This window comes from Cryptotermes secundus, unplaced genomic scaffold (assembly GCF_002891405.2).
Source record: "Cryptotermes secundus unplaced genomic scaffold, Csec_1.0 scaffold51, whole genome shotgun sequence".
Lineage (NCBI taxonomy): Eukaryota > Metazoa > Arthropoda > Insecta > Blattodea > Kalotermitidae > Cryptotermes > Cryptotermes secundus.
The window spans coordinates 47,587-72,475 of NW_019737980.1; the positions used below are offsets into that span (position 1 = coordinate 47,587).

A 24,889-nucleotide genomic window follows, 5' to 3' on the forward strand; every position below is an offset into this window, starting at 1 on the left:
CCAGCTTTGAGAGAGAAGTGGTGACACTTTCTGCAGAACCCACCCATCATTTTGCAGGACTATGCTTGGCTGCATGCAGCGCAAGCTGTGGCTGATTTGTTCGATCGATGGGGCTGGGAAGTGCTGTACCATCCACCATACTCCCCGGACTTAAGCCTTTGTGACTATGACTTAATTCCTAAGATGAAGGAACCACTTTGTGGCANATCATAAATAAAAAGGGGCACAGTCATTATTTGACAACAGAAGAGTTAATCAAAATTCTGAGTCCTAGCTGCAAAAAAAATTTGAAGCTGGTATTAGGCCTGAACATTCTTCTCAAAAATCCTTCAAGTGTCTTGCATGGAAGAAGACCAGGATTTCAAAATTGTTAGCACAAAGGGAACTTCAATCAATGAATGTAAACTTTTCATGGAGATACTAGGACTTTAACAGCAGAGAACATTTTCACATCTGCTGTAATCTGGATAAGTTTACTTGCCTACTAGTTTGGTCACCATGCCACAAGTCCAAATGTGTGCAAACTGATCTGACACAAGTAGTGTGCAGAGCTACTACCTAAATGACCAAACAACTTGGAACAAGCTCTCAAATAATTTCCCTGTACTAACAATACGATCTACAAAATGTTCCAGTCCCTTTCTTAGCTCTTTTTAACTGTAATTTCTTGACTTTCTTCACAGTTGGCCATTAGTTTCGCAAGAAGGGCAGGAGCTGGCTGTTCACCAAACATGTGAAACAATGGTTTGGACTCCACATACCTGTAATAAAATATCATTAATATAACATGTAAAAATGTGATTTATTTTCCCTACACATTAAATGTGGTGATATTAACATAATTTTTCAATATATTCTTACAATTTCCTTTTTTTCAGAATTCTATCATTTCCTTTACAAGTAATATGTGAATGTGACAACATAAACATCCTTGTGACCAATTCACAACATTAGTTCGAGCATAAGTTTTTGTGAACCTCTGGTACTGGTTCATATAATATGGTATCTTAATTTTAAAGTCTGTATTTCTTGATATACTCCATTTAGAAGCATTGGTTCTGATATCACAACCCTAATGAAGCACAGAAATTTGTTATTCACATAAAAACTCTCAATACATGAGTCCTATCAAATAAATTCAATTCAATTAAAAAAAAAAATTTGCTGATGGTGAATCAAATTTTCTGTAACGGCAGCCACTGTTCATTCAGTGGAGCTGTCCACAGCAGGTATAACCCCTACCTTCAAATCTTTAATCATGTAGAGCATGTATTTCTGTAGACACTGTTCTTCAGAAATCCCCATAAGGAATGATCACAGAGATTAAAATCAGAAGTAATACTGATTAGAGATGACCCAATGACAAAAATGTTTGCTCTGAAAACCAGATTCACATTCTCATACATCTTGTAAAAATGTCTTCAAAAGACAGGAAATAAGAATACCACACAAGGCAAGAAAATTGAATAATGTGAATAATGAAGAAAGCAGTCTTCTGGGATTTGGCGCCGTGTATATGTGGTGTTAACCGACGTTTCGGAGGAACGTATCGCCCCCATCTTCAGGGTTGAAGAAAAAGTATAGNTGATGTTTCTGTGGCACAAGTAGCAACGGTGGTGAGCCAGTATTAGAGCACATGACTATGTGATCCATCAGTCTGTTGTCAGTTTAGACTGTTCAGCGCTTGTGGTAACACTTTTACTGGCACATTGTTCGTTAATTAAAAATATGAGTTACAACAGAAACTCAACAACACATCTTGCATGGAACTGGAAAGAACTGCCATTAATATTGTCATAAAATTTATGGGTAATAAAGATATTACAGTGAATCAATGATCTCACTGTCCAACAAGAATTGAAACAAATGTGAAAGAAAGTGAATGAAACGGTAATAAATGGTTCTCAATTCCCTGTTTGAAAGATAGCAAAAACTGAATACGAATACAGAAACTATGACAGTTCAACAGAAATGTGAACTTGAAGTGGGTCTATGTCAAAATTATAGGCCAACAGAAAAGTCTCAGCAGTATCCCTAGCCTGGTTGGAAGTGGATCAGGCCAGAGATAACATACATCATGATGACAACTTTACATACAACCTACAAATTTGCATTCTCTGCAGAACATATTGGCCCCCTAAACTACAATGAAGCAAATGCCTGATAACATCATTCATTTTTAAAAGAATTTCCATAAATTTCTACACAAAACCGGAACATCAAGACTGTTGAATGGCATAAATAGAATTTAGTATTAATTTATTTTACAACATGATGTCACCTCAATTATGAGACTAGATTTTTAATAGCTTTTATGAGTTCTTGTGTATAATACTGTTAAGTTAACAATAAGAGAGTTTTTCCTAATGTACTTATAGAATGGATACCCATGAAGATGTCATTTAACTGCTGAAACATGTCAGACCACCAACCAAATCAAAAAAATAATACCTTGTATTGTAATCTTCCTTGTGATAAATTCTTAGATACAATTAACTCCACAATGCTGATCCCTTCTGGACAAGCCACCAGTTGCTCAGCTACTCAAGAATCTCCTAGCATTTTATGGAACACAAAGGTTCATCACTATGTTAGCAGGAGCCCTTCACTGGTCTGCACACTGAGCCATATTAATCAAGCAGATACAACCCTACAGTTTTTAAATATAATATAACAAATTTGTTCCTCCAAACCAAACAGGCATTTTTTTCTCCATGTTTTGGCATGTTCGTGAATTGCATTCATGAAAAAGAACTAGAGAAGTGCACCATGATAGTGATATTTCTGATACAGAACATTTAGTAAACTGGGTTTTGGAAGGACGGTGGGGTAGGGAAAACAGCATTCAGACATCTGTACTCACCTGACCTGGCCCTGTGTCGATTTTTCTTCTTAAAAAATGTACAAATTTCCTCAAAAAGATGTAATTTTGATCACTTGAAGACATTTAGGGCAATGTGATGACAGTAGTGAAGGGACTTTCTGCAATGTTCCTAGTATGGCACACTAGGGAATATGTGAATAAAGTGTGAAAGTGAACACACTTACTATCGTTACTGACAGTCCAGTTATTTAATTGTCAGATCTTGTAAACTTATCTCTCCTTACCTCCTTCCGAGTTCGTGTTAAGTTTCCACATACCTTCCTTACTTTCTTGAGAAAGGTGGGTTAAAAACTGTCCCACACTGCCTTGAGAAAATTCTGTTAACAAAATAATAGAACACAGAAATTGCATAAAGAGTCTAACTTGCCTTTCAAAGCATACACAACTTTTTAAATGGTTTGACATGTGATCCTCCGCTTCAAATCCCCACTCACGTACAGGTGTGAAAGCTGTGCTGAAAAACCACCGCTGAAACGTAAGACGTTATTCAGAAACACTACTGAAAAAATGTTCAAATATAAATTGTTAAGAGGAAAGGTAGATTTAATAAATTACAGTATTACATGTTATATTTATATACATATTGACTCCCATATATCCTTCAGAACAAAACTCTATAAACTTAGGTGTTCATTATAAGGAAGAAATATTTTGTAATCTTTGGAAACCCACTGCTAGCATAAGCTTTCACCTGATCAATATTTTCTCCTATATGTGTCAATGAAATATCTTGTACTACTGTTGGTTTATGAAAAGATCTGACCAACTATATCACTATTTTTTCTGCATTGTGAGTACCTGTTCCCATGTGATATTAACATAGTCTGCTGTAAGTCCACAGACAATGCAGCTACTGTCTCTGTAGATGTGTGCTGTCACATTCTTAAATATCAGTTCTGCATGTTCAATTATAAACTTCAGTTTTTTATTAGCCTACTTTCCAGATTGAGAAAGGGGTCTATAATTCCTCTGTTCAGTATGTTTTCCCTTTTCGGCCACCCATAGCTCAAGCGGTTAGTCGCTGGCTTCCCATCACGGCTGCCCAGGTTCGATCCCGGGTCTGGTTAAGTGGGATTTTTGGTGGACAAAGTGGCACTGGGGCAGGTTTTATCCAAGTACTTCGGTTTCCCCTGCCAACCTTCATTCCACCAATTGCTCCACAATCACTCTCACCTATCATCTGGGGCTGGTACAATAGGCCAGAAGTGGCCGCAGTACAAGGGACTTAGTCCCACCCCACTACCAATAAAAAAAACATGTGTTCCCTTTAATGGGACCATGAGACAATTATAAGTGTAGGAATTCAGAAAGAGTGATAAAAACTGACATTAACCATACTGTGCAGAATGATGAAGTCATAAGAACAGATTCTGTCACTTATATGAGATATTTATTTGTTGTATAAATTCTATTTATATTTATTGAAATAAGAAAATCTTAACGAGTCACACTGAACGGAACTATTTAACTTTTTTCATAATATTAGTGTGACACGCCAGAATGAAACAAATAAAATTAAATAGGCTAAATTACAATGCCCAGGGCTGAGATCCAGATTTTCAGACCTAAGCCTGCATTAGTTAAGCATGTGGCAAAGAATGGGCAGGAATGCTACACACTGCAATGAAATGACTGGCAGGCTTTCCTCAATTATATTAAACTTCAACTATGCCCCTTAACAAACGAAAATGTACACCCCTTTACATTCTTTATTTTGAGTTATTTTACATTATTATTTTATTGAGTGTCTATTTACATTTTTAAACATAAAATTTTTAATAGTGGGAACAATTCTGGTTACCTTATAAGCAATTGTCCATGTAACTCGGGATCCAATATGCCTTTTCTTCCACTGCTGGACCACAAGCCCCCTCTCCTCCAGCAAAGAACAACATACCTCACGCAGACGACGACAAGTCAGAGCCAAGTTACACAAGCTAAAACAAGGTAAAACATATGTAAATAACACATAATTTGACCAAGTTTCATTCAGAGGGGGATCTTCACGGGTCATGCACAGAGTTCACTCCCTTCTGAACCATATTTCACAGTATTTCTATCTTTGCTAATAATGTGCATGAAGCTAGAGTTTCTTGAAATAACTTCATTCAGCTCCTAGAGTCAAACATGCATGTTGGTTATCTGTGCCTTTAGGTGTCAACAATAAACTCAGAGAACATACGATGGGGTACCCAAAAGAAACCGAACTAATTTTTGTTGTGGGCAGAGCTTTTGTAGTACCGCGTTTTGCTGCTATGAGTGCATAGAGCTAACATTCCTGAGTCGATAAGCCGACTACCGTTGCTTCAGAAGGTAAGGACTAGTTTTGGCAGAGTTTATAGTGACAACCGTTTTGTGTGATCGTCGTTTTTGCAATGGCTGATTTTTGTGAACAGCGTGCGGCGGTGAAATTCTGCTTTTTGCTCGGGAAAAGTGGAACATAAACTCTTGAAATGTTAAAAACGGCGTACAAGGACGATGCTATGGGGAAAACTCAAGTGTTTGAGTGGTTTTCCCGTTTCAAAAATGGTGAAATGTCAATTGATGACAAACCTCGTTCTGGTCGTCCTTCCACGGCCCGAACACATGAAAATGTTGAAAAAATTCGTGAAATCATCAAGGAAGATCGACGACGGACCATTGAAGAAATTGTGGAGCTGTCAGGAGTGACTTGGAGCTCAGTTCAGCGAATTTTGACAGAAGATTTGGGAATGAAAAGGGTGGCTGCGAAATTCGTGCCACGACTGCTGACTGCTGAACAAAAACAAGGTCGCGTGGAAGCATGCTGTGCTTTGAAAGAAGAGTCCCAAAATGATCAAAACTTTTTTTTGTTTCCTCGAATGAAAAGAGACATGAAAGGAAAGCGTTTTGCTGATGTTGCTGATGTGAAGGAAAAAACGATGGAGGCGCTGTCAAGCATCTCAAAAGATGAATTTAGACAATGTTTTGAAAAATGGAATAAAAGACTAGACAAGTGTATTAGTGTAAGTGGAGAGTACTTTGAAGGGGATTGAAGGTTTGTGCTTAAAATTTAAGTGGAGAGTACTTTGAAGGGGATTGAAGGTTTGTGCTTAAAATTTGAAAAAATAAGTTTAAAAAAAATAAGTTCGGTTTCTTTTGGGTATCCCCTCGTATATGTCAGACTTGACAAACTACCTATCTGCTCATTTGTGACAAATGAAAATTCAAAACCAACAAGTTCTAATATTATTTGAATTATTCATTTATATTCTCTCCTACTCACCTTTCTACTTTCTCCTCATGTCATAGAGTAATCTGAACAGTAATTATACCTTATCTATGTACTATGTAAGAGACAGCATTTTGTGTCTTGTATGTTATGTGATAAGTAAGCTGGTTCAAAGCAATTACAATGGCTTGGGTAGATGTCATTTCCCTCATGGTGAAATTTCTTGGAAGTAGAATTTTTGCCTAGCTGGTGAACTGGGCCAACCTTTGATCTCTCCATACATACTACAGCCATTCTGATATAGCCAAATTTTGAATATACATACCTGAAGGAGTCCAGAAAACGGCATACATGCCTGAGTACTTCAAATGGAAGCTGACATAATACCACATGTTGAGAAGATATCACAGACCAGTCTTGAGTATTATCTGAATTTTGTAACTGTAAACCTGAAAAATTGTTGGACTTCTTATGAGATACTGATTGAACAACACTTTTAGTGACTTTGGAACAGCGGTTCAACACTGGAATGTCATAAGGAACAAATGGTTTCACTCCAAAACTCTCAAGAGTTTCATTATGAATCACGGTAGCTCCCTTCACAGTCGGGTAAAATCGACGCAAACTGTACATACAACCATAATGTGCCAATGGACAACGGTGTTCTAACCAGCCATTCAAACCACCATGAATGTCATTATGAACATTCTTGTAATGCCAACAATATTCATCTCGACGAAATTCTTGACCACAAAGGAAGGTGTACATATCATTTGGTTTTGACTGATATCGTGTGATGGTCTCTAAAGTGAGATCCAAACCTAAGGAAACAACTGCTGGAGGGTTGTATGGGGGAGGGGAAGTGATGGGCCTAACATTATCTGTCATGGAAGAAGAAATTACTTCACTCACTTGAGTATTATTCACAAAATGTACTCTAAAATGTCCATTCTGTTCACATGTTGATTCAATAGGATTTAAATTACATGACAAAGTCCCCCTGACACCTTGAGTCAGTTCAAAGTATTGTACAGAACCGGATGATCTCGGAGCAAGACCAAGTGGTGGTGACTCACTCCGACCATTATTCATAATCAGTTTATTGGTTTCAGGACACAGATCATGAGAATTTTCAACCATATTTTGGTCAGTCTGGTTCTTCAAATTTCCACTGATAAGTGGTGGAGGCAATCTGTTATGATATTCCACGCCATAAACTGAGTTCTCTCGAGTATCAGAGTTGTCAGGATATGTAAATTCTGGTGTACCATTATATTCTGAAGAATGTGACTTTGCGGTAACCTGAGCAAGAGTATCCATATTTGAACCACTGGCACTGCCCCTTGTTACTTTATACAGTTCTCCACAAACACTGCTTTGAAGCCCTGAAAACAAGAAAACGCAGCACTGTATATAACTTTTCATCAAGAGAGAGTAAAAGCAGAAGACTACTTTTCTTTGTGTCTCCAAGCCCTATTACCAAATTTTATGAAGGTTTCATGAAGTACAAGACATACTTTCATTCCTGGAAAATGCTGCCCAAAATTTGCATGAACCTTATAGCAGGTTTCCTGAATATCCAGTGTTTCTTATACTCAAATCCACATCACAGTCTTAAAGGTAGGGTAAACGATGCCCATCAATGCCAGGAACTTTAATATTATTTAATTACATTAAACAAAAAAAAAAAAAAGGATACACCATCATTCACCAGAATGTTCAACCACTGCCCATGATTCTCTAGCCAGGGCTGTGACATAGGGATCTCTTCAATATTTACAGCTTTGCAGCATTACTTGCAGTTAATTTCTGTGCATTAAACATGGTGCAAGACATTAAATTTTACTATCTTCTGTTACATTAGACAGGAAAAAGCATTAAGGTTGCAAAAATTGTTTATAAATTTACAAGCTCTTACCCTACAAGGGGTATTTATCCTGAATTTTATATGCCCTTCAGGGCCCACTGAATACAGTCGCCTAGGATTTCAATTTTGAGTACCTGCAGAGATAAGCTAGATAGTTAGGAAATAAAGTTGTGACCAGTCTGCAAGGAGACAACCAGATAAGAAGAGAGATCTCAGTTATTACAAGTTTCTAAGTATTGTGATCAATGTAGGTTCTCAATATCAAATTTCTTCACAACCAACCAACCTAAGATGCATTCTGTATGTGGAAAGTGAACTGCATATGTTAATCTGGCGAAGCTTATTAAAATCAATGAAAAAATGTAATTTTTTTATGATCAGCTCGATGAGGCTGTTACAGCTGGAACACAAAAATCAGGACTGCCTGCAATTATATCTTGAGTTTCTTAGGAATATGACTGCCCCTGTGGTCTAGTGGTCGGAATTCCTCACTACAGATCCAGAGGTCCTGGTTAGATTCCTGGCACTACCAGATTTTTTCTGAGAAGTAGTGGGTCTGGAACGGGGTCCACTCAGCCTTGTGATTATAATTGAGGAGCTATTTCAAGGAAATAGCGACTACGGTCTAGAAAACTGAAATTAATGGCCATGGGGATTCGTTGTGCTGACCATGTGACAATCTCTATTCACAAAAGTTGGTACTAACTTCACCGACAAGTGGCAGTCGCTCGGTCAGTATACACTTGGTTGTCGACTTACGATAGACTTCCGTTCTCACTGACATGTTGTAAGTCAAAATGGTCGTATGTTGGCCATATATTTATTAACAGTACACTTGGTCATGGACTTACAACCACAAAAAATGGAAAATAAAAGATGACTAAAATGTAAAATTTTTTTAAAGATAAATTATAAAGATGATAAAAAGATTAGAAAGGTTAAAAAATACTGTTAATAAATATATGGCTGACATATGACCAGATCGACTTACGACCTGTCAGTCAGAACAGAAGTCAGTCATAAGTCGACGACCAAGTGTATTTTTTAACTTTTCTAATCTTTTTATCATCTTTATAATTTATTTTTAAAAACTTTTACATTTTAATTATCTTTTATTTTTCATTTTTTGTGGTCGTAAGTACGGCTGGTCGTAAGTCGACGACCAAGTGTAATTTGCTTGTAGACTAAAGTCACAGAGTTTTTTTTTTTGTTTGTTTCTTCGGAATGTTGTTACAAATATTGCAGATGTAACCATACAGTCTAATTCTTCATGGAAGTTTAGACAATACAAGACAAGACAAGACCAGTCTACTTACCATGAATGCTGATTGTATATTATGATACACCAAGCTACAAAGAAAGACACTGCACTTTGAAGTAGTATCACTACATTGGGTTCTTTTACTTGAAGGCATGCCTGATCCATATATCAGTTGCTGATACTTCTAATATAAACCATGATGCTTAACAGTTTCAGAATAATGCACACAGTTTGTATTCCAAAATACATTTTATGCTGAAATAACTGCAGAACAGCTTTCATATATGGCACACATTCAGGAAGCAAACATAACACCCAATCATGTTTATGGTCTGATAATAAATAAAGAATTGTGATCACAGACAGAAATACAGTATAATATTAATACATGAATATTTTGAACTAGTCCTTGGTTGCAAATTTTATCTTTAATTTACAACAGTTCCATCAGATTAGAATTGAAAAGTTGAGATACTATAACATACCAGGAGGTGCCTTCTTGCATTCCCACGACTTTTCATCCTCATCAGTAACACCAGATACAAAAACATGATTCTCTCCTTCCCGTGATGGCCAGGACTGGGAAGGTGCAGCTGGGAAACACTTTGTCAAGCTGTTCTGTACCACACGTCTTGTTTGACATGCCATTTTCATCCAATCATTCAGCCGCCTCTGATCACGCAGAACCAATGCCAAATCTGAATAATTCACACATACCTTTATGTGGCATTAATTTAAATCTATTATGTTAAAATGTATCAAACTATCTTATTATTCTTTGTTTCTTGCTGTTATTTTAAGTGTGAAGCAGGATCAATACACAATATATACATGTCAGAAGATAATAAACATGCAGCACCTCCAAAAGTTTTTCTGCATAAGTTAATAATGTTGACCAGTGGATAATGTATGTGTATAGTGAACTGTGTGACTGTGGATACTGAAGTTCTGTAAACAGGGGATATTTGTAAGGCCAGAAGTGGAGCCAGAAGAGATGGGTGTGTCTAGGCAACTGCACAGTAAACAACTCTCTGCTGCACCAATGAATGCAGGAACTGTTGGGCCATTGCCAGACAAAATAGTGTTTTCTATGCAGCCCATGTCAAGGCTATATAACAGACAGCCAGTCATGAGAGATCATCTCTCCCGTGTGGAGGCGGGGTCGAATACCTCCACCGTGACCCTGCGAGTTGTAGGAGGCGACAAAACGGGAAGTCTCAAATCTGACAGTTAAAAATGGTCGCGAGTCCCAAGGGACTCGGACCCGAGAAAGACCGCGCTGGCAAGGGCCAGCAGCATATGCAAAAGACAGACCCGTCCTCTCATCAGAGAGGGCCCCACCACAAAAGCAGGACCGCAACTGTCAAAGCATAACAAATATCTGGTCATGAGCCCCAGATGGAGCTCGACACCAAGACTTACTGACTAATTGACTGACTGTCGGTTGCAATGTGACTTTGACTTTGACTTTGAGAGATCACCTCTGCTCACAGTACACAAAGCAAAGCCAGACAGGAAATATAAGAGACTTAAGGAAAAGTTGGAGGTGGTCAAACTTAAAACCATTCAAGTGACTAAGCTGCTGTTGTAGCATCAGATACGCAAGATAGGCATGATCTGCTTTGCAAAGCCTAGTGCAAAAGGAAGAATTCTCATTCACATACGACATGTGTGATATGTACACCTGAGAAAGGCCAAGCATATTCATAAGAAGCAAACCCATATTCTCATCAGAGATGTTACATAAGGACTGTGGAAGCAAGGGTTGAGCAAGGGAAAAAACTCTCGTAATAAGTCCCAAGGGGCTTGACACCAAGACCAACTAATTGGCAATAAACCACAAGTCGTAAAGTAACTCTGATGTTGGGACTCGTCTTTCCAAGGTGCACACCAGTACTCAATTTGCACAAGGCTTTCAACATTCCGTATGTATAAAATTATATAACAAAATTGTACAGGCACTGTAAGTCAAAGACAGCTTTAAGTTCTAATATCTGGAATTCAAACACTCTATTCTGCAACAAGAATATGAGTCATCACAGTATATATTTTACAGACATTTTATCATCACAACCAGCTTTGATTCATATGGACTCTAACTTAAGTCTGTGGCTGTACCTGTACGATTCTTTCTTGCTTAGTACCAAGCACTGTTCATTTTATTAACTCTCACTATTACTATGTGAGACAAAGCAAAAAAAAAAAATCATAAATTACCATTTCACATTGACGTGAACTGGATGTATACTTAATTAATCACTGCAACGTTCTCTCGTGCACGTTCAACAACACCTGTTTACCAAATATTTCTATAATACTTCAAATGTCATTATCATTCATTGTTTATGTTGCTACTGAAAAGTGAGGAATGTACATATATAGGATGGCAGAGTAATTCCCAACAAACATCTACCAGTTCAGATTTGTACACCACAAATCACTCACAGAAGTTATCTTGGTAGAAATGAATGGCTGGACTAAGCTCCAAGGACATTCTTCCACATATTCCTGCCATATATTTGGCTGTCCACATGCTCCCCAACCCCTATGTGCACTGTGGCTGACATCCCTTGACTTTTACATGGTGGGGTAGGCTAAGAACATGGCTGAAGGGGGTCAACCTATACGACTTTCTAAAAGAAAAGGGTTTGCAACATCTCAGTGAATCATTCATCAACCTTCTTGGTCAAGGAGACAGAAAACCATTCAAAGCCCAAACTGGAAATGAAGCGCCATGCAGAAAGTAAGATGTCCATAGTGAATCAGAATATCACAACCAAATTTCTTCTGTCTCTTAGATTAGGTTAGGTTAAGTTAGATCGGGTTATATTATTATTCATCACAGTGAAACATGTGATCACAGTCTGGCTGCAGGTCACATTGTTATAATTATATCATCAATGAGCGGATTGACCTTCAAGTTGTTGATTTAGTTACCTTCTGTTCTCCTCCTTGCCCTTAGTAGCATATCTGGTTCTCGTTAATCTTTTATCATGGTGTGATGTGTTAGAAATGTGATTATTTTAGATAAGACTGAAAACAGCTGATACTTCTCAATATATCAGGAATATACAAATGAGATATCTACAAGTAGATTATAAATGGTTCTGACAATGGTGCATAGCACTCGAATTACTGGGTTTTTCAACTTCGTCCATTGTCCATTATTCTACAAAATTAGAGAATGCAATGTTTTGGAAACTGAATATGTTTACATCCTCAAGTGAGGGAGGTCAGCTCTTTCGAAGGGACCCATCAGAGTAGGTGTCTCCCTTCTCACCTATGGATGGAAACAGATCCATTTTCTGAAATGTGTTCCCGTTTTTTTTTAATACCAGACAATGGACAAAGTCCAAAAACCCAGTAATATAGAAGCTTACACTCTGGTGATGGGCTGAGAAAAGGGGGATACTGCTGGTAGAGACAGAAAACTAGACTCAAGCCTGAAGTTTTCTGTCTCAAACCTGTATTTGCTTTGTGGGAGATGCTTGTACAAATCAAACCGCTTGGCATTTTCTATCTTTAGTTCTGCTTTTTTACTTTACATACCTAACTGTCCTTTCTTTGACTGTGAATTCACTAAGTAAAATGGAACATGCATTTGGTGTTCCTGGGAGCATACTGGCCATCGGTTCCATTCCATGCTGCACGTAACTACACTTGCAGGGCAAGTTTCCAAATGTCTTGCTCTCTGGTGGCGTACTAAAGTAACAGGACAGCCATTGCCCGCATTTATGCAAGCAACTTTTTCATTAGCACACAGAAGTTTATGTTCAGTTAATTTACAAGCATGGAAGCGAAAGCCACAACTCAATTCACACGTCACTATCTCACAGCTTTCATTACGAGTTGGCTGCATCATACATTTGGTCACTTTAATACAAGTGTCACAGTGGGAGTGGCTACCAACACTTCTCTCAACATCATTGTTTTGCTCACTTTTGCTGCTTTCCACTAACTCTCTCATTGCAGTCATTAACATTCCGTCACTCAGCCCCTCCAATCAAAGTGCAATTATCAGCAAAATCCTTTCATGAATGTGCTGTAAAGAAGGAAACAAACAGTACAAATTATGAAAGTAGACAATATTTATCATACATTCCAAAAGAAAAAACTGAGAACCTAAAGGAGGAAAGAGCAATCCATAATGGAGAAGTTTATTTAAAAACTCTGTCAGCAGCTGAGACTATATAGCATTCAACAGTGCAATGATTAGTGAATAATGAATTGGAAACAATAACGAAGGAAGCGGTTGTAGGAAACATTGCGCTACTATCATGGCATGTGCCTGGAGAGACTTAGGAAAACTACAGAAAGACCCTGCGAGAATAGCGGGTCTCTGGGCTGAAATGCAAACCCGTGACCTCCCCCCCTCAAAAAAAAAAGTACGAGTACTTAGAACAATCCAAAGGCGGCCTCCACTTCTGGTGTCCACTGGATGGCTTACTTCACCTCCATGACTTTAGTTAGTGGTTTTGCAATGTTGGCAAAACCAGAAATAAACCATCCATAATAGGTGCATAGACCCAGGAAGCTTCTGATCTTGTGTTTGTTCTTTGGGGTCGGTGGTTATCCCCTCAGGTGACACAATATGTACGAAGTATCATACGTCATTCTCAAAGAGTTGACACTTCTCCCAATTGAGCTTTTGATGGGCTTCTTGGAACTGTTGGAACACTTTCCGAAGGTCGAGCAGGTGCTCGTGGAATGTGAGGCCAATCATGATCTGTTGTCCAGGTACACAAGACATGACTCATAAGTTTGGGCTCTTAAGATGGTCTCCATTAATCACTCTAACATCACTAGAGCATTGCAGAGGCCAGAGCGCATGACTCTGAACTGCCATCAAGAACACAGTCTTCTTCATCCAGACAAGAATGGCAAGGGACAACCAGGGTCTGTCTGACACACTGACAAACCCACATTGTTACATGTCCTCAAGCATCTCACCCACATTCAGTTGTTTTGCTAGGTGAAGCATCCTCGGGGTTAGCAGATCAGATGGGACTCTTGCACATCAATATGGTGGTACACTCTGCCAGTCCATCTGTAGTCATTGCTCTCCAACGCAAAAATGTCTCTGTACTCGGCAAGGAGCTCATGCAATTCTCAGGATTCAGTGTCACTCGGGTTTGGCCTGGCTTCTGCAATCACATCCTGTAACTTCAGGGACCTGTGATTCTTCAACATCGGGTGGGGCCACCAACATGACTGGCTCACACTGTTCCAGAGGTGATCATTTGTGAGGTTCTGGTCAAGGCGGGTAGCATTCAGGACCCTCACTAGTACCTCAGAGTGATCTCCGACCACGGTCATGGCTATGCAGAGTCCCTCGGGCAGATGGGCCTCCAGACTAGGTTACACCAGGCCACTTTCCACTCCAAGGGGGCTCTCCAATCAAGCCATCACCACTCTCTCACAGTGTGCAGGAATCAGCTGATCACTGGCTGTGGGGCACCACAGCGTTGCCTCTTCTTCTGCAAGATACAGTGTTTGGTGCCCTAGGTCCACAGATGCCTCACATGTGCACAACATGTCCAGCCCCAAGATGAACTTGTTTGTGATACTAGCAACGAATACTAACACTTTCAGTGGGTGCCACCTCACAGTCAGCGCCAGGAAAACTTCTGTCTCGTTTCCCGCACCGGTTGTCGTTTTCTGCTTTCCTCCCATAAGGGCAGTTACCCCAAAGTTGCCTGGCTCACCACGGCTCCAGCATGCCGATTGTCTTTGGCCTCTTTGCCCGGTTGGGGGTGCTCGGCTCCCCCAATATGTACTGGCACTCGTTTTCTTTTGGCTTGGCTGCGTGGAGCATGGTCTGCAGCTTGACAGCCTGCCTGTGAGCCTCGTTCACCATTTTCTCTCCTCCAAGCAGCAGCTGGGTTCTAATGGTGGGATGTTCTACCCAGTCATCGAACGCCTTACCTGTCTCCCTCTTTATATGGTCCATGGGTAGTGCAAGGTAGGTGGGGTGGGCCAGCTGTTCCACAGGTGTGGTAAATTCTTGCAAAGATTCCCTGTTACCATGGGTCCTCATTTATAGCTGACTGCAATATGCTCCAACCAGGCACTGATCCTCAAAGCTGTCCTCCAGGGCCTCAAGTCACTCTTTTCGGGACTCCAAGTAGCAAGTCGGTGGCACGGCCCTGCAAGCTGATCAAGCTTGTGGATTCCACCAAGTGCGTCCAGCAGTGGCGCTCTGCTAGTCTCGAACTGGCACTGGAACACAGCCCATGATGTAATGATGAAGNGGTCACTCTTTTCGGGACTCCGTGTAGCAAGTAGGTGGCACGGCCCTGCAAGCTGATCAAGCATGTGGATTCCACCAAGTGCGTCCAGCAGTGGCGCTCTGCTACAGTCTCGAACTGGCACTGGAACACAGCCCATGATGTAATGATGAAGTATGTGGACAGGTTTGGATAATCAGGCGCATGCCATGATCCAGACATTATTTCCAGACAACAATGCAGCTTTCTAAGACTACAGTGCCCCCATTCACACAGCTGGAACTGTTCAGTCATGGTTTGAACAGCATGAAGGTGAACTTCAACATCTTTCCTTGTGAGCAGAAGCATCAGATTTGAAAATCACTGAGACACTCTGGTCAGTACAGTGTGGAACAGATTCCCACCTCCAGTATCTCTAAAGCAGCTTGAAGATGTTCTTCAAGAAGAGTGGTACAAAATTTCACTACAGACTGTACAAAAGTTGTACAAGTTCATTCCAAGAAGAACTGCAGCTGTATTGAAGGCAAAAGGTTGGCCAACACTATATTAATAAAGAAACGTGTACAGTATCTATACACATAGCGTTTTAATTATTTTGTTCAACCCCTTCTGTGTGTGTGTGTGCATGCAGCGCACATTTCATTTTAGGAGGATATGTATTTGCATATAGCCTCCTCTAGAAGGGGCATATTACTGGCACTTAGGAGTACCCATAAAGTTCTATGGATATATACAAAGTGTATGCAAAAGGTGCAGCCAAACTTTGGGCACAAGTTCCACATACCAAAACAAGAAAATATGTCCATGTGTCCTGAAAAATATGTGACTTACAGATGAAAGAGTACACTTTTCAATGCACACCTTGACACATATCATGGACCACTGCGTGCATTGAAAGTCGTCACAACAGTTGCAAAGAATCTGACAGGCACCCACAATGTGATGGTGAAGTTCATCTTCATTGTCAACAGGAGCTGCACATACATGGATTCAAATCTGGCAAGTGTGGAGGCAATAAAGTTAGTCCTCTTCTGTATTTTCATCAGTAACAATACGTGTTATTGAGAACATCTTGCACAGCATGGCTAGTGCTAGAGCACCATCATGCGTGCACCATATTCATGCTCTCACTGCCAGTGGTACATCTTCCAGTAGCTTTGGCAGATCATATAAAAGGAAATCTAAGCTGATGTAGCAAAATATGCTGTCCTAACAATCACCAACAATTCCTGTCCACACATTAATGCCGAACTGCTGCTGGTGTCTCAACAGTTTTCTTTCCACTATAACTCACAAATTAAATGTTTCCAGACACACGTTGATATGGGCATTCTTTTGTTTTGGTAAATTTTGTATGCACCTTTCAGTTACACACTGCATATAATACACATATATCCTGTTCTAGTATTATATATATATATAACTTCCTTTAGAAAGGACATATTTATTGACCCATATGGGTAATGCATAAAGTTGTATGAATTCAACACATATGTAGGAAATGAACCACAATTAAACCAATACTAAAGAGACATTTTGGTGAGGGTTTCAGAATGAAGAAATTGTATCTTACACATTACCTTGTTTTGAAATTGAGTAACATAGCACTTATCTGCTGATGCACACTTCACCACACTCTAAACAGTTTTACACACGTCACATGCATTTTGATTAAAAAAAAGACTGCAAAACAACTCACAGCAATAAACCATCATCAGTGTACTCGCCCCAGACGGACGTAAGCCAAATTTCAGTTTTCAGAATATTAGGCATTTGCAGTTCAATGGTTACACTATATTCTGGACCATATCAAGAATTGCTCAACAACAGACCCAAGCAGGTTCGTCTAGCAATAAATTTACAGACTTGTACTTGTGGCGACACTCTGTTCAATACTCAGCCAGTACACTGGTTCAGCCTTCTGTGGTTTCCTCCAATCCCTCCAGGCATATGCCAGGGCAGAATCTCGATTAGACCACAACCACTTCGCTTCAAGACCTTTTCATTATTCACCTATCAACCTCTCATCAGATGATATGCAGTCTCGACATTTAAAATAAATTAATATATTACAATTCTTGCGGCTGCTTAAGAAAACCGCTCCCAATTGTGTATAAGTAAAACAGCTTAAAGACAGGGATACGAAAAAATGAACGAAATAACGTTTATTACAATTCTGACTTCAGAGTGATGGCAATGACCTGTCAAGCCGAAATTCATCTGCATGACAAAAACATCACTTCATATTTCAAATTCATTTGTCTTGCAATATCTAATTTTACATATAAAGTTATACAATATGGGGCTTTCGCACTTTTTTTTTTGGTAAAAAAGAATATATATAATTCCGTAATCAATATCTGAAAGAAAACTATCCTTTCAAAATGCGTACGGCTATACCAAAAGCAGAGTGACAACCACAGTTTGACAGTGTTCTTTGGAATACACAGAATTGTCATATTTTAAAATTCCCTTCCTTAAGTGACTGTACATAACATCGTATAAATAAACACTTCCAGCCAAAAAACTCACCAAAATTTCTTATATAAATAATTGAAACTTATATTATACTATCATGACAACTACAATACAAAATATTAATCACCAACGCTTACAACTTCAACCAGGTGTTAGATCACAGATTACCGGCTGAGGTACGAACGGTTTGAACCGGTATGAACCATACAGTTGACTAAACGATGTGAAATGTTGAACACGGAAGGAATAACAGCTTAATACTTATCACGGATTACAACATGTAGATGTCTGTGACTTTCATCATTGACCGATCATAGATCTTATATCACCTTATATATCTTATATGCTGCAGAGCCTGAAGAAAATTAATGTAGAGTGTAAGAGCGGAAATAATTATCTGAAAATGCACTGCACTGATTTATGAAACGCAAGTAATTAGTTACAAAGGTTAAAACTAAAGTTTTCAGATTACAGACCCTACATTATTCATTTTAGGGTTCTGCAATGGCTGTGTCAATGTTACATTTACGATTTTTCTTGTTAATGATTCTATATGAAACATGAATGAAATGGAGCGCATTTTCATAGGTCGATCCACGGACTCATTGGCTGCCATATTCTTGTCATAAGAGGAATGACAGCGCCAGTAGAAGAGTTGCTGGCACTAAATGATTGAGAGTTCAAAATTTCGCTCTCCGGGCACTTTATTCTCTCCGAAATAGCCGTTCTTTAGGTAATAACATGCATCCCTCAGTCACCTACACTTGTTATGTCTTGTTCCTCTTGTTCAATAATGAGTTACATAATAAATCAGAAATAATGTTTACATTGAGCTGTTTCCAGGGCCTCTCTTGATGTGCTCCATGTTCATTATACATTGCAGTGTAATAAACTACATGATGTTATGAAGAATACAATCTTCAGTATTCGTGACGCCGTGTGGTTGGGTAGAAGTCCATTGACATTAACAGTGTCAGACAAAGCCACTGTCTCTTAACTTTAGGGCTGAAGAATAAGCAGCAGAAAACGAGCAATAATATCATTCCTATACTCCTCCACTTTCCTGAAACAGGATTCACCACAACCATGCAGACTTACGTTCACTGATTTCAGCAGAAGCCACAGGGGTCAGCACACCAAATAGTAATAGTAAAATATTACTTGCAGCTGTTTATAAATATCCTGGATTGATGAGGACATCATTGAACTCATAAATGCATACTGGCAGGTGATCTGAAGGCTACATATCAATTTTGAAATAGTCCTGTTTCTCAGGCTAGAAACTTTGTTTGATACAAAAGAATGAAAAGTTTCAGCACCACAAGACCACACCCATTACTCTCCTGTGGGAAATAGTGATGTACTCAACACTGTGGTTGATCAGAATATCAGACTGTCAAGAGGTGTGATCGTTTCTGATATCCTGGACTCAAATCAGTATTACACATACTGAATCATGTTACAATTAAAAACCTTTCAGAACCATTTGAAAAATTCACAAACTGGGAATGGATTCAAAGCCTTGGCTCTGACTTAGTGTTACCTAGAATCAAAGTTACCCCAGAGGAAGAAACCGATAAAGCGGCAAGCAACTTTACATCTTCTATAGCTTCGGCATGTATGAATAGACTGTTGACAAGTAAAGTTTCACTTCTGGATATAAATTACTACCATCTTCCTGGATTATATCATTGGTTAAAACAAATCAAAGGTAAAAACCCAGAATCCAGCATGTAAAGCGGCAGTCAATTGGGTCAAGAAAACCATCAGAAAAACGATCTGCAGAAAGACACTTGAAAGGTGAGAAATGAAAATAGAGAACTGGGGTCACACATGAAGCAGTATGGCCTATTGCAAAATCTCTCATGAAGAGGGATGGACCAGAGAACCCACTCCTATTCATGGTCCTTCAGGCCTTAAGAATAATTTGTTAGAGAAACCCAACACAATACCTTACTGGGAAATCAGTTTACACCCCATGACCCGTGCGTTGACAACCATGAATGGTGGGTAGAGCATGTAGTTCAAGCTCTGCTTGAAGCTGCAAACAATAACCCCCCTGAAAGAATCAGACCATGCGATATACAGAAATTAATAAATTCCTTTGAAATTGAGAAAGGTCTGCGCAATGGATGATCTTCCAAATGAATGCTTCAAACAGCTTCCAAGGAGACCATTGGTACATGTAACACATTTCATTAATCACTGCAAAGGTGATAAACCTTACCAACACCCGCTAAGGAGCTTAAATCCCCCCAAAATCTACGTCTGATCAGTTTCTTGCCCATGACGGGCGAACCATTTGAGATGTTATATTAAAATTAGACCAAAGACACATCGAAGAAGAGTTTGGTTTCCGTTAAACATTAGAGCATGACATGAGCAATGTATGAGGATTACAGACCACGTGACATTAAAATTCAACAATAACATGTCTACGGTGGTGGTATTCTTGGGCACTGAAAAAGACTTTGATACAACATGACACCATGAACTGTTACACAAGTTCATTCATTCATTCATCTGTAATCTGTCAAGACGACAGGTCCACAGTCTCTTCCAAAACAGTTCCTCCACTTGATGCGATCTAGAGCTTTCTCTTTCAAATGACAGTATCCTCTTCTGTCCCCAAAGTCAGCCAGCATCATCTTACGTCTTCTTGTCACTTCTATCCACCCCTCTATCTTTCCTTCAATAACTTCTTTTAGAAGGCACTTACAAGTTACTGTACATTAATTAAAATTTTCAGTGAATTTATTCCAGCTTATAAAATTTTCCACTTTCCAAAGGCTTCTGATGACTGACTCTGGCATTTCATGAATGTCACTAAGGTACTGATGATGTATACTTCCATAAAAACAATAGGATTTTCCACTTTTTGGCTGCCATTCTCTTTCCAGACATGTTATGAACTCCAGGAAGAGTGCACAAGTTATCCGTGCACTGCTGTTATGTCTGTATGAACATGGCAGGAGCTGCATAAGAATGATGCTCCTTGGCTTCTCTTTGACTTTCCACTTACCAGCAACAGCATATTTTCAGATCCATTGATATTTACACACAGAAGCAAAGTAATTCTATCTTTATTCCTCCTGCCTCCATCAGATCTTTCATATTTAAAAGCGTATGGTTTTTGTGGGAGAAGGCTGAGAAAAACCCATACTCACCTGAATTACATATATCTTTCAGTTCGCATTTTCTCAGAAGGAATGGAAGCATTCCAATCTTCTAAGTACCTATTTGCTCTTGAATTGCACTTCCAGATTCCCATCGCCTGCATAGAGGCAGGTTCGAACCTCCACTGTAACCCTGCAAGTTGTAGGAGGCGACAAAAAGGGAAGTCTCAAATTTGAGACAGTCTCGAGTACCAAGGGACTCGGACCTGAGAAGGACTGCGCTGGCAAGGACCAGAAGCATATACAAAAGACAGACCCGTCCTCTCGTCAGAGAGGGCGCCCACAAGAAACAAGATCGTAACTGTCAAACAGGAATAAAGATCTGGTCTCAAGCCCCAGATGAGTGCCTTATGCCAAGACAGACTGGCTGACTGACCGTCGGTCGTAAAATGAGACTCAGACTCAGATTCACATCTCATGGCTCTGTAGCTAAGAACTACATGTTTTCTGAATTAATCAAACCATCCATTCAAAGGTGTGAATTCAATGTCTAATTTTAAGGCTACTTCTTCAGCCTTCTCTCTCAAGACTGGATTTTGAATTGGTATAAATAACAACAATTTCTGCCCAAACCACTTCAGGAGTATTGATTCAGTCTTCTTATATTTAAAAGTTTTTAAATTTTCTCTGACTGGTTGAGTAGTTACATTGCTTAAGTTTTTTTTTTGTGTGTTTGCCATAATGCTACTTATCAATAATACTATTATGCTAAGCTGTTCCATAACATTTGTGCACATCACATATGGGCGAAAATTCACCTTCTTAATGACCTACAGTTTCTCAGAAACTGGTAACACCTTATGATTTATGTTTGTTTTCATAGCCATATATAACACACATTCCAGTTTACGTCCATGCAACCTCATAAAATTCAACATACTTGTTCGAAAAAGACCATGCTACCAGCTATATGGATAGAGGTCAGAAAATCACCACTAATTCCACCCATCTTCCACCACTCACCAAGTGCAACTGAGTGCTGCTAAGCACTGTAACGTTTGATTTATGTGAGCATTTACTGTATTTCCGATTTATTTCTGTATATACAGTGTGACAATTAAGTTCCAGAACTGAGGCCATAAAAACACACAAAAACGATAAAAATGTGTATTAATACCATCACTCAATATAGTCCCCACCCACTTCCACACAATGTTTACATTGCTCATACAATGAACTAAATGCCCGAGAAAATGCTTCTTTCCATGTCACCTTCAGTTCTCTTATCAGTCTGTTGGATTAATGAAACAGCCTTGAATCTCCTCCCTTTCATCAACATTTTTAATTCAGGGAATAGAAAAAAGTCAGTCGGTGCTAAATGAGGGAAGTAGAGAAGATGGGATAAGATGGGGATCCCTGGTGGGATGCTGGTGCATTGTTGTGCAAAAGATACCATGGCCAACTTTCCTGAAACTCAGCCCTAACACGATGAACTTGAGCAACCAATTTCTTAATCACCTCTTTGTGAAATTATACCATTTACAGTCTGTTTTTCCAATGCAAATTCATAATGAATAATAACTTTATCATCAAAAAATGCAGTCAACATTGTTTTCACCCACGATTTTTGCATTCTCACATTCTGAGCTTCTATGTACCTTTTATGCATTCAAACACACTTGTTATCAATAAACATTCTTCACCATACACACTTTCCAACATTTCAAACATGTCAGTAGCTATTTTCTTTAATTTTACACAAAACTCCATAGCTACTTTGTTTCATTTTGAAACCTTCAACACGACAAAAAGCTAACTTCACCAAAACAATTGTAATCCTCATATGCAGCAACCAAACTTGCACATCATTCAAATAGACTTTCTCTCTAACTATTCCTGTTCATTCCCAATAGATGGAATTAGTAATATTCCTGTAATAGCGTCAGTCCGGGAACTTCATTACAACACTGTGTACGCATAATCCAACAGAAATACATTAAACGGGTAAAATGTTTCATAAGTGTCTTTAAAATCACTGTTCTTCAGCAGGAATACCTTTTATTGCAGGAAACGTTTTAAACAGGATATAAATACATTATTCTTTTGTTACTACTTTTTGGACCCAATAATTTTAACTTTGTAGGCAAGACACCATTTTAAATGGAATTTTCTTACGTTGGGTCCACTGTATACATCAAACACTTATGAAACATCTTAAAAATCAGCCTTACAAAGGATGCCCACAGTGGCGATACCAATGTGCAGAATATCTCAGATGTCACTCAGGGGTGAAATACAACAGTTACAATTAAAGAAACCAATTCAGTCCTTCAGAGCAGCAAGATCGAGATGGAAACAATCATTTTGAAGCTCACTGTTTCAGCAGTTGAGATGAAACTGCCTCCCTGCATTGTTTCAAACATGAAAACTTTGAAAAAGGAACACTTTCCTCCAGGTATAATATTTCTGCTGAATCTAACAATGGAGGTATAAAAATTTAGTTCAAGACTAATTTAAATATGTTTGGAGAAAAAATGTCTTTCAGCAAATCAATGATGCTGATTCTTGACAACATAAGCCTTATTTTTTGGTGCCGAGGAACAGTTAAATATTAATATTAATGTGGTAAGACTTTTTTAAGGGCTGCTCAAAGAAGTAAAATGAACTGTTGACATCTAGAAATCTTGCACTTCCTCTAACTGCACACCTAATGTAATGAATAGGGCAGATGATGGCATACAGTTTGAATCAGACAAGCTAGGAAGCAAATGCAATGAATGTGATAAATCTAAAAGTACTGACCATTCTAAGAGTGAACAGTTCCATGAAAACCAGTGATTTTTATAGTATATTATCACATACACATTATTCTGAAAACTTCATAAAATTTATATTTAAATAACAAATTTCAATGAACAATTCAAAAAAGTACTGATCTCTTATTATATTAAATTTAAATGCCCTGGCCAGATTTAAATTTGCAGTTTCTAATTCAATTAAAAGTTAACTTTTCCAGTACTGTGAACAAAAACCTAAAACAAAATGTGTCTTGAATGATAACTAAACATGTTTTCATGCTTTAAATTATTTATACATGAATATTTTTTGTGTCCTCTGGAAATGGGTATAAATCTGAAACATTATAAAAATATGTGAATATTTATATATTCACATGTATGCAAACATATCACATATTATGGTGTCAGACGTCTGTCCAATATTCAAAAGTCAAATCTGTGATAGAATTTAAAACACAGGTCTACATAGAACATCCATACAGAGCGTACATACGCTGATCACACGAGACATTCATCTCTGTCAGGTGTCTTCAAATAGACATGATACTTTCCACCATCAAAAATTCATAAATAAGGATACTCTAGGTGCTTCATTGCTTTCCAAACTACACCTCCGTCCTCATGTGTCTTGTGCAAGCTGTTGTCTGACAATACAGTTTCGCCTTCCAAACTACTGCAGTCTCCTAGAACACCTCCGTCCTCATGTGTCTTGTGCAAGCTGTTGTCTGACAATACAGTTTCGCCTTCCAAACTACAGCAGTCACCTAGGAAATCTCCATCCTCATAAGTCTCACTCAAGCTGTTGTCTGACTGTACGGTGTTGCCTTCCTCATTTTCTGCATTACTTTCATCCAATGTTCCCTTACTTTACCTGTTAGGTAAGCATCACTGTCACCGTGCAAAATTAATCTATCAGCAGTCACTTACTTGGTGTATGGAAGACATTTTAGAGCACAGGAAGCTTTACAAGGTTTTCAGCCTACTAAAAACAGAACAAAAAGAACATCGGATATCATAATGAATACTACAAAGTTATATATAAAATTCTTAGATATGTTTCCTTTCCTT

At 38.8% G+C, this 24,889-nt stretch overlaps 2 protein-coding genes across 9 annotated transcripts in view; both read right to left on the minus strand.

Annotated features, from left to right (window-relative positions):
* Nucleotides 1-208: 208 nt before the first annotated feature.
* Nucleotides 209-18,320, minus strand: LOC111870502 (F-box only protein 30). Of its 8 annotated transcripts, none has more exons than XM_023862840.2 (7): nt 18,045-18,320; nt 12,752-13,244; nt 9,688-9,900; nt 6,400-7,459; nt 4,686-4,821; nt 3,252-3,352; nt 209-761 (listed from the first exon to the last, which is right to left on the minus strand). In XM_023862840.2, the coding sequence occupies exons 2-7, from the start codon at nt 13,182-13,184 to the stop codon at nt 644-646; spliced, it is 2,061 nt and encodes a 686-aa protein (XP_023718608.1). In that variant the 5' UTR covers nt 13,185-13,244; nt 18,045-18,320; the 3' UTR covers nt 209-643. The 8 variants fall into 8 exon arrangements, with proteins under 8 accessions (XP_023718608.1, XP_023718610.1, XP_033609757.1 ...); XM_023862842.2 differs by having other exon boundaries at nt 18,035-18,062; XM_033753866.1 differs by having other exon boundaries at nt 13,142-13,244; nt 17,962-18,045.
* A 3,349-nt stretch (nt 18,321-21,669) lies between these two features.
* The window catches only part of LOC111870505 (zinc transporter ZIP14), a 78,022-nt gene continuing 74,802 nt past the window's right edge, over nt 21,670-24,889 (minus strand). Inside the window, exon 11 of the transcript XR_004513677.1 lies at nt 21,670-24,803. The gene's annotated coding sequence lies outside the window, so the exon portion shown is untranslated. The remainder of the gene's footprint in view (nt 24,804-24,889) is intronic.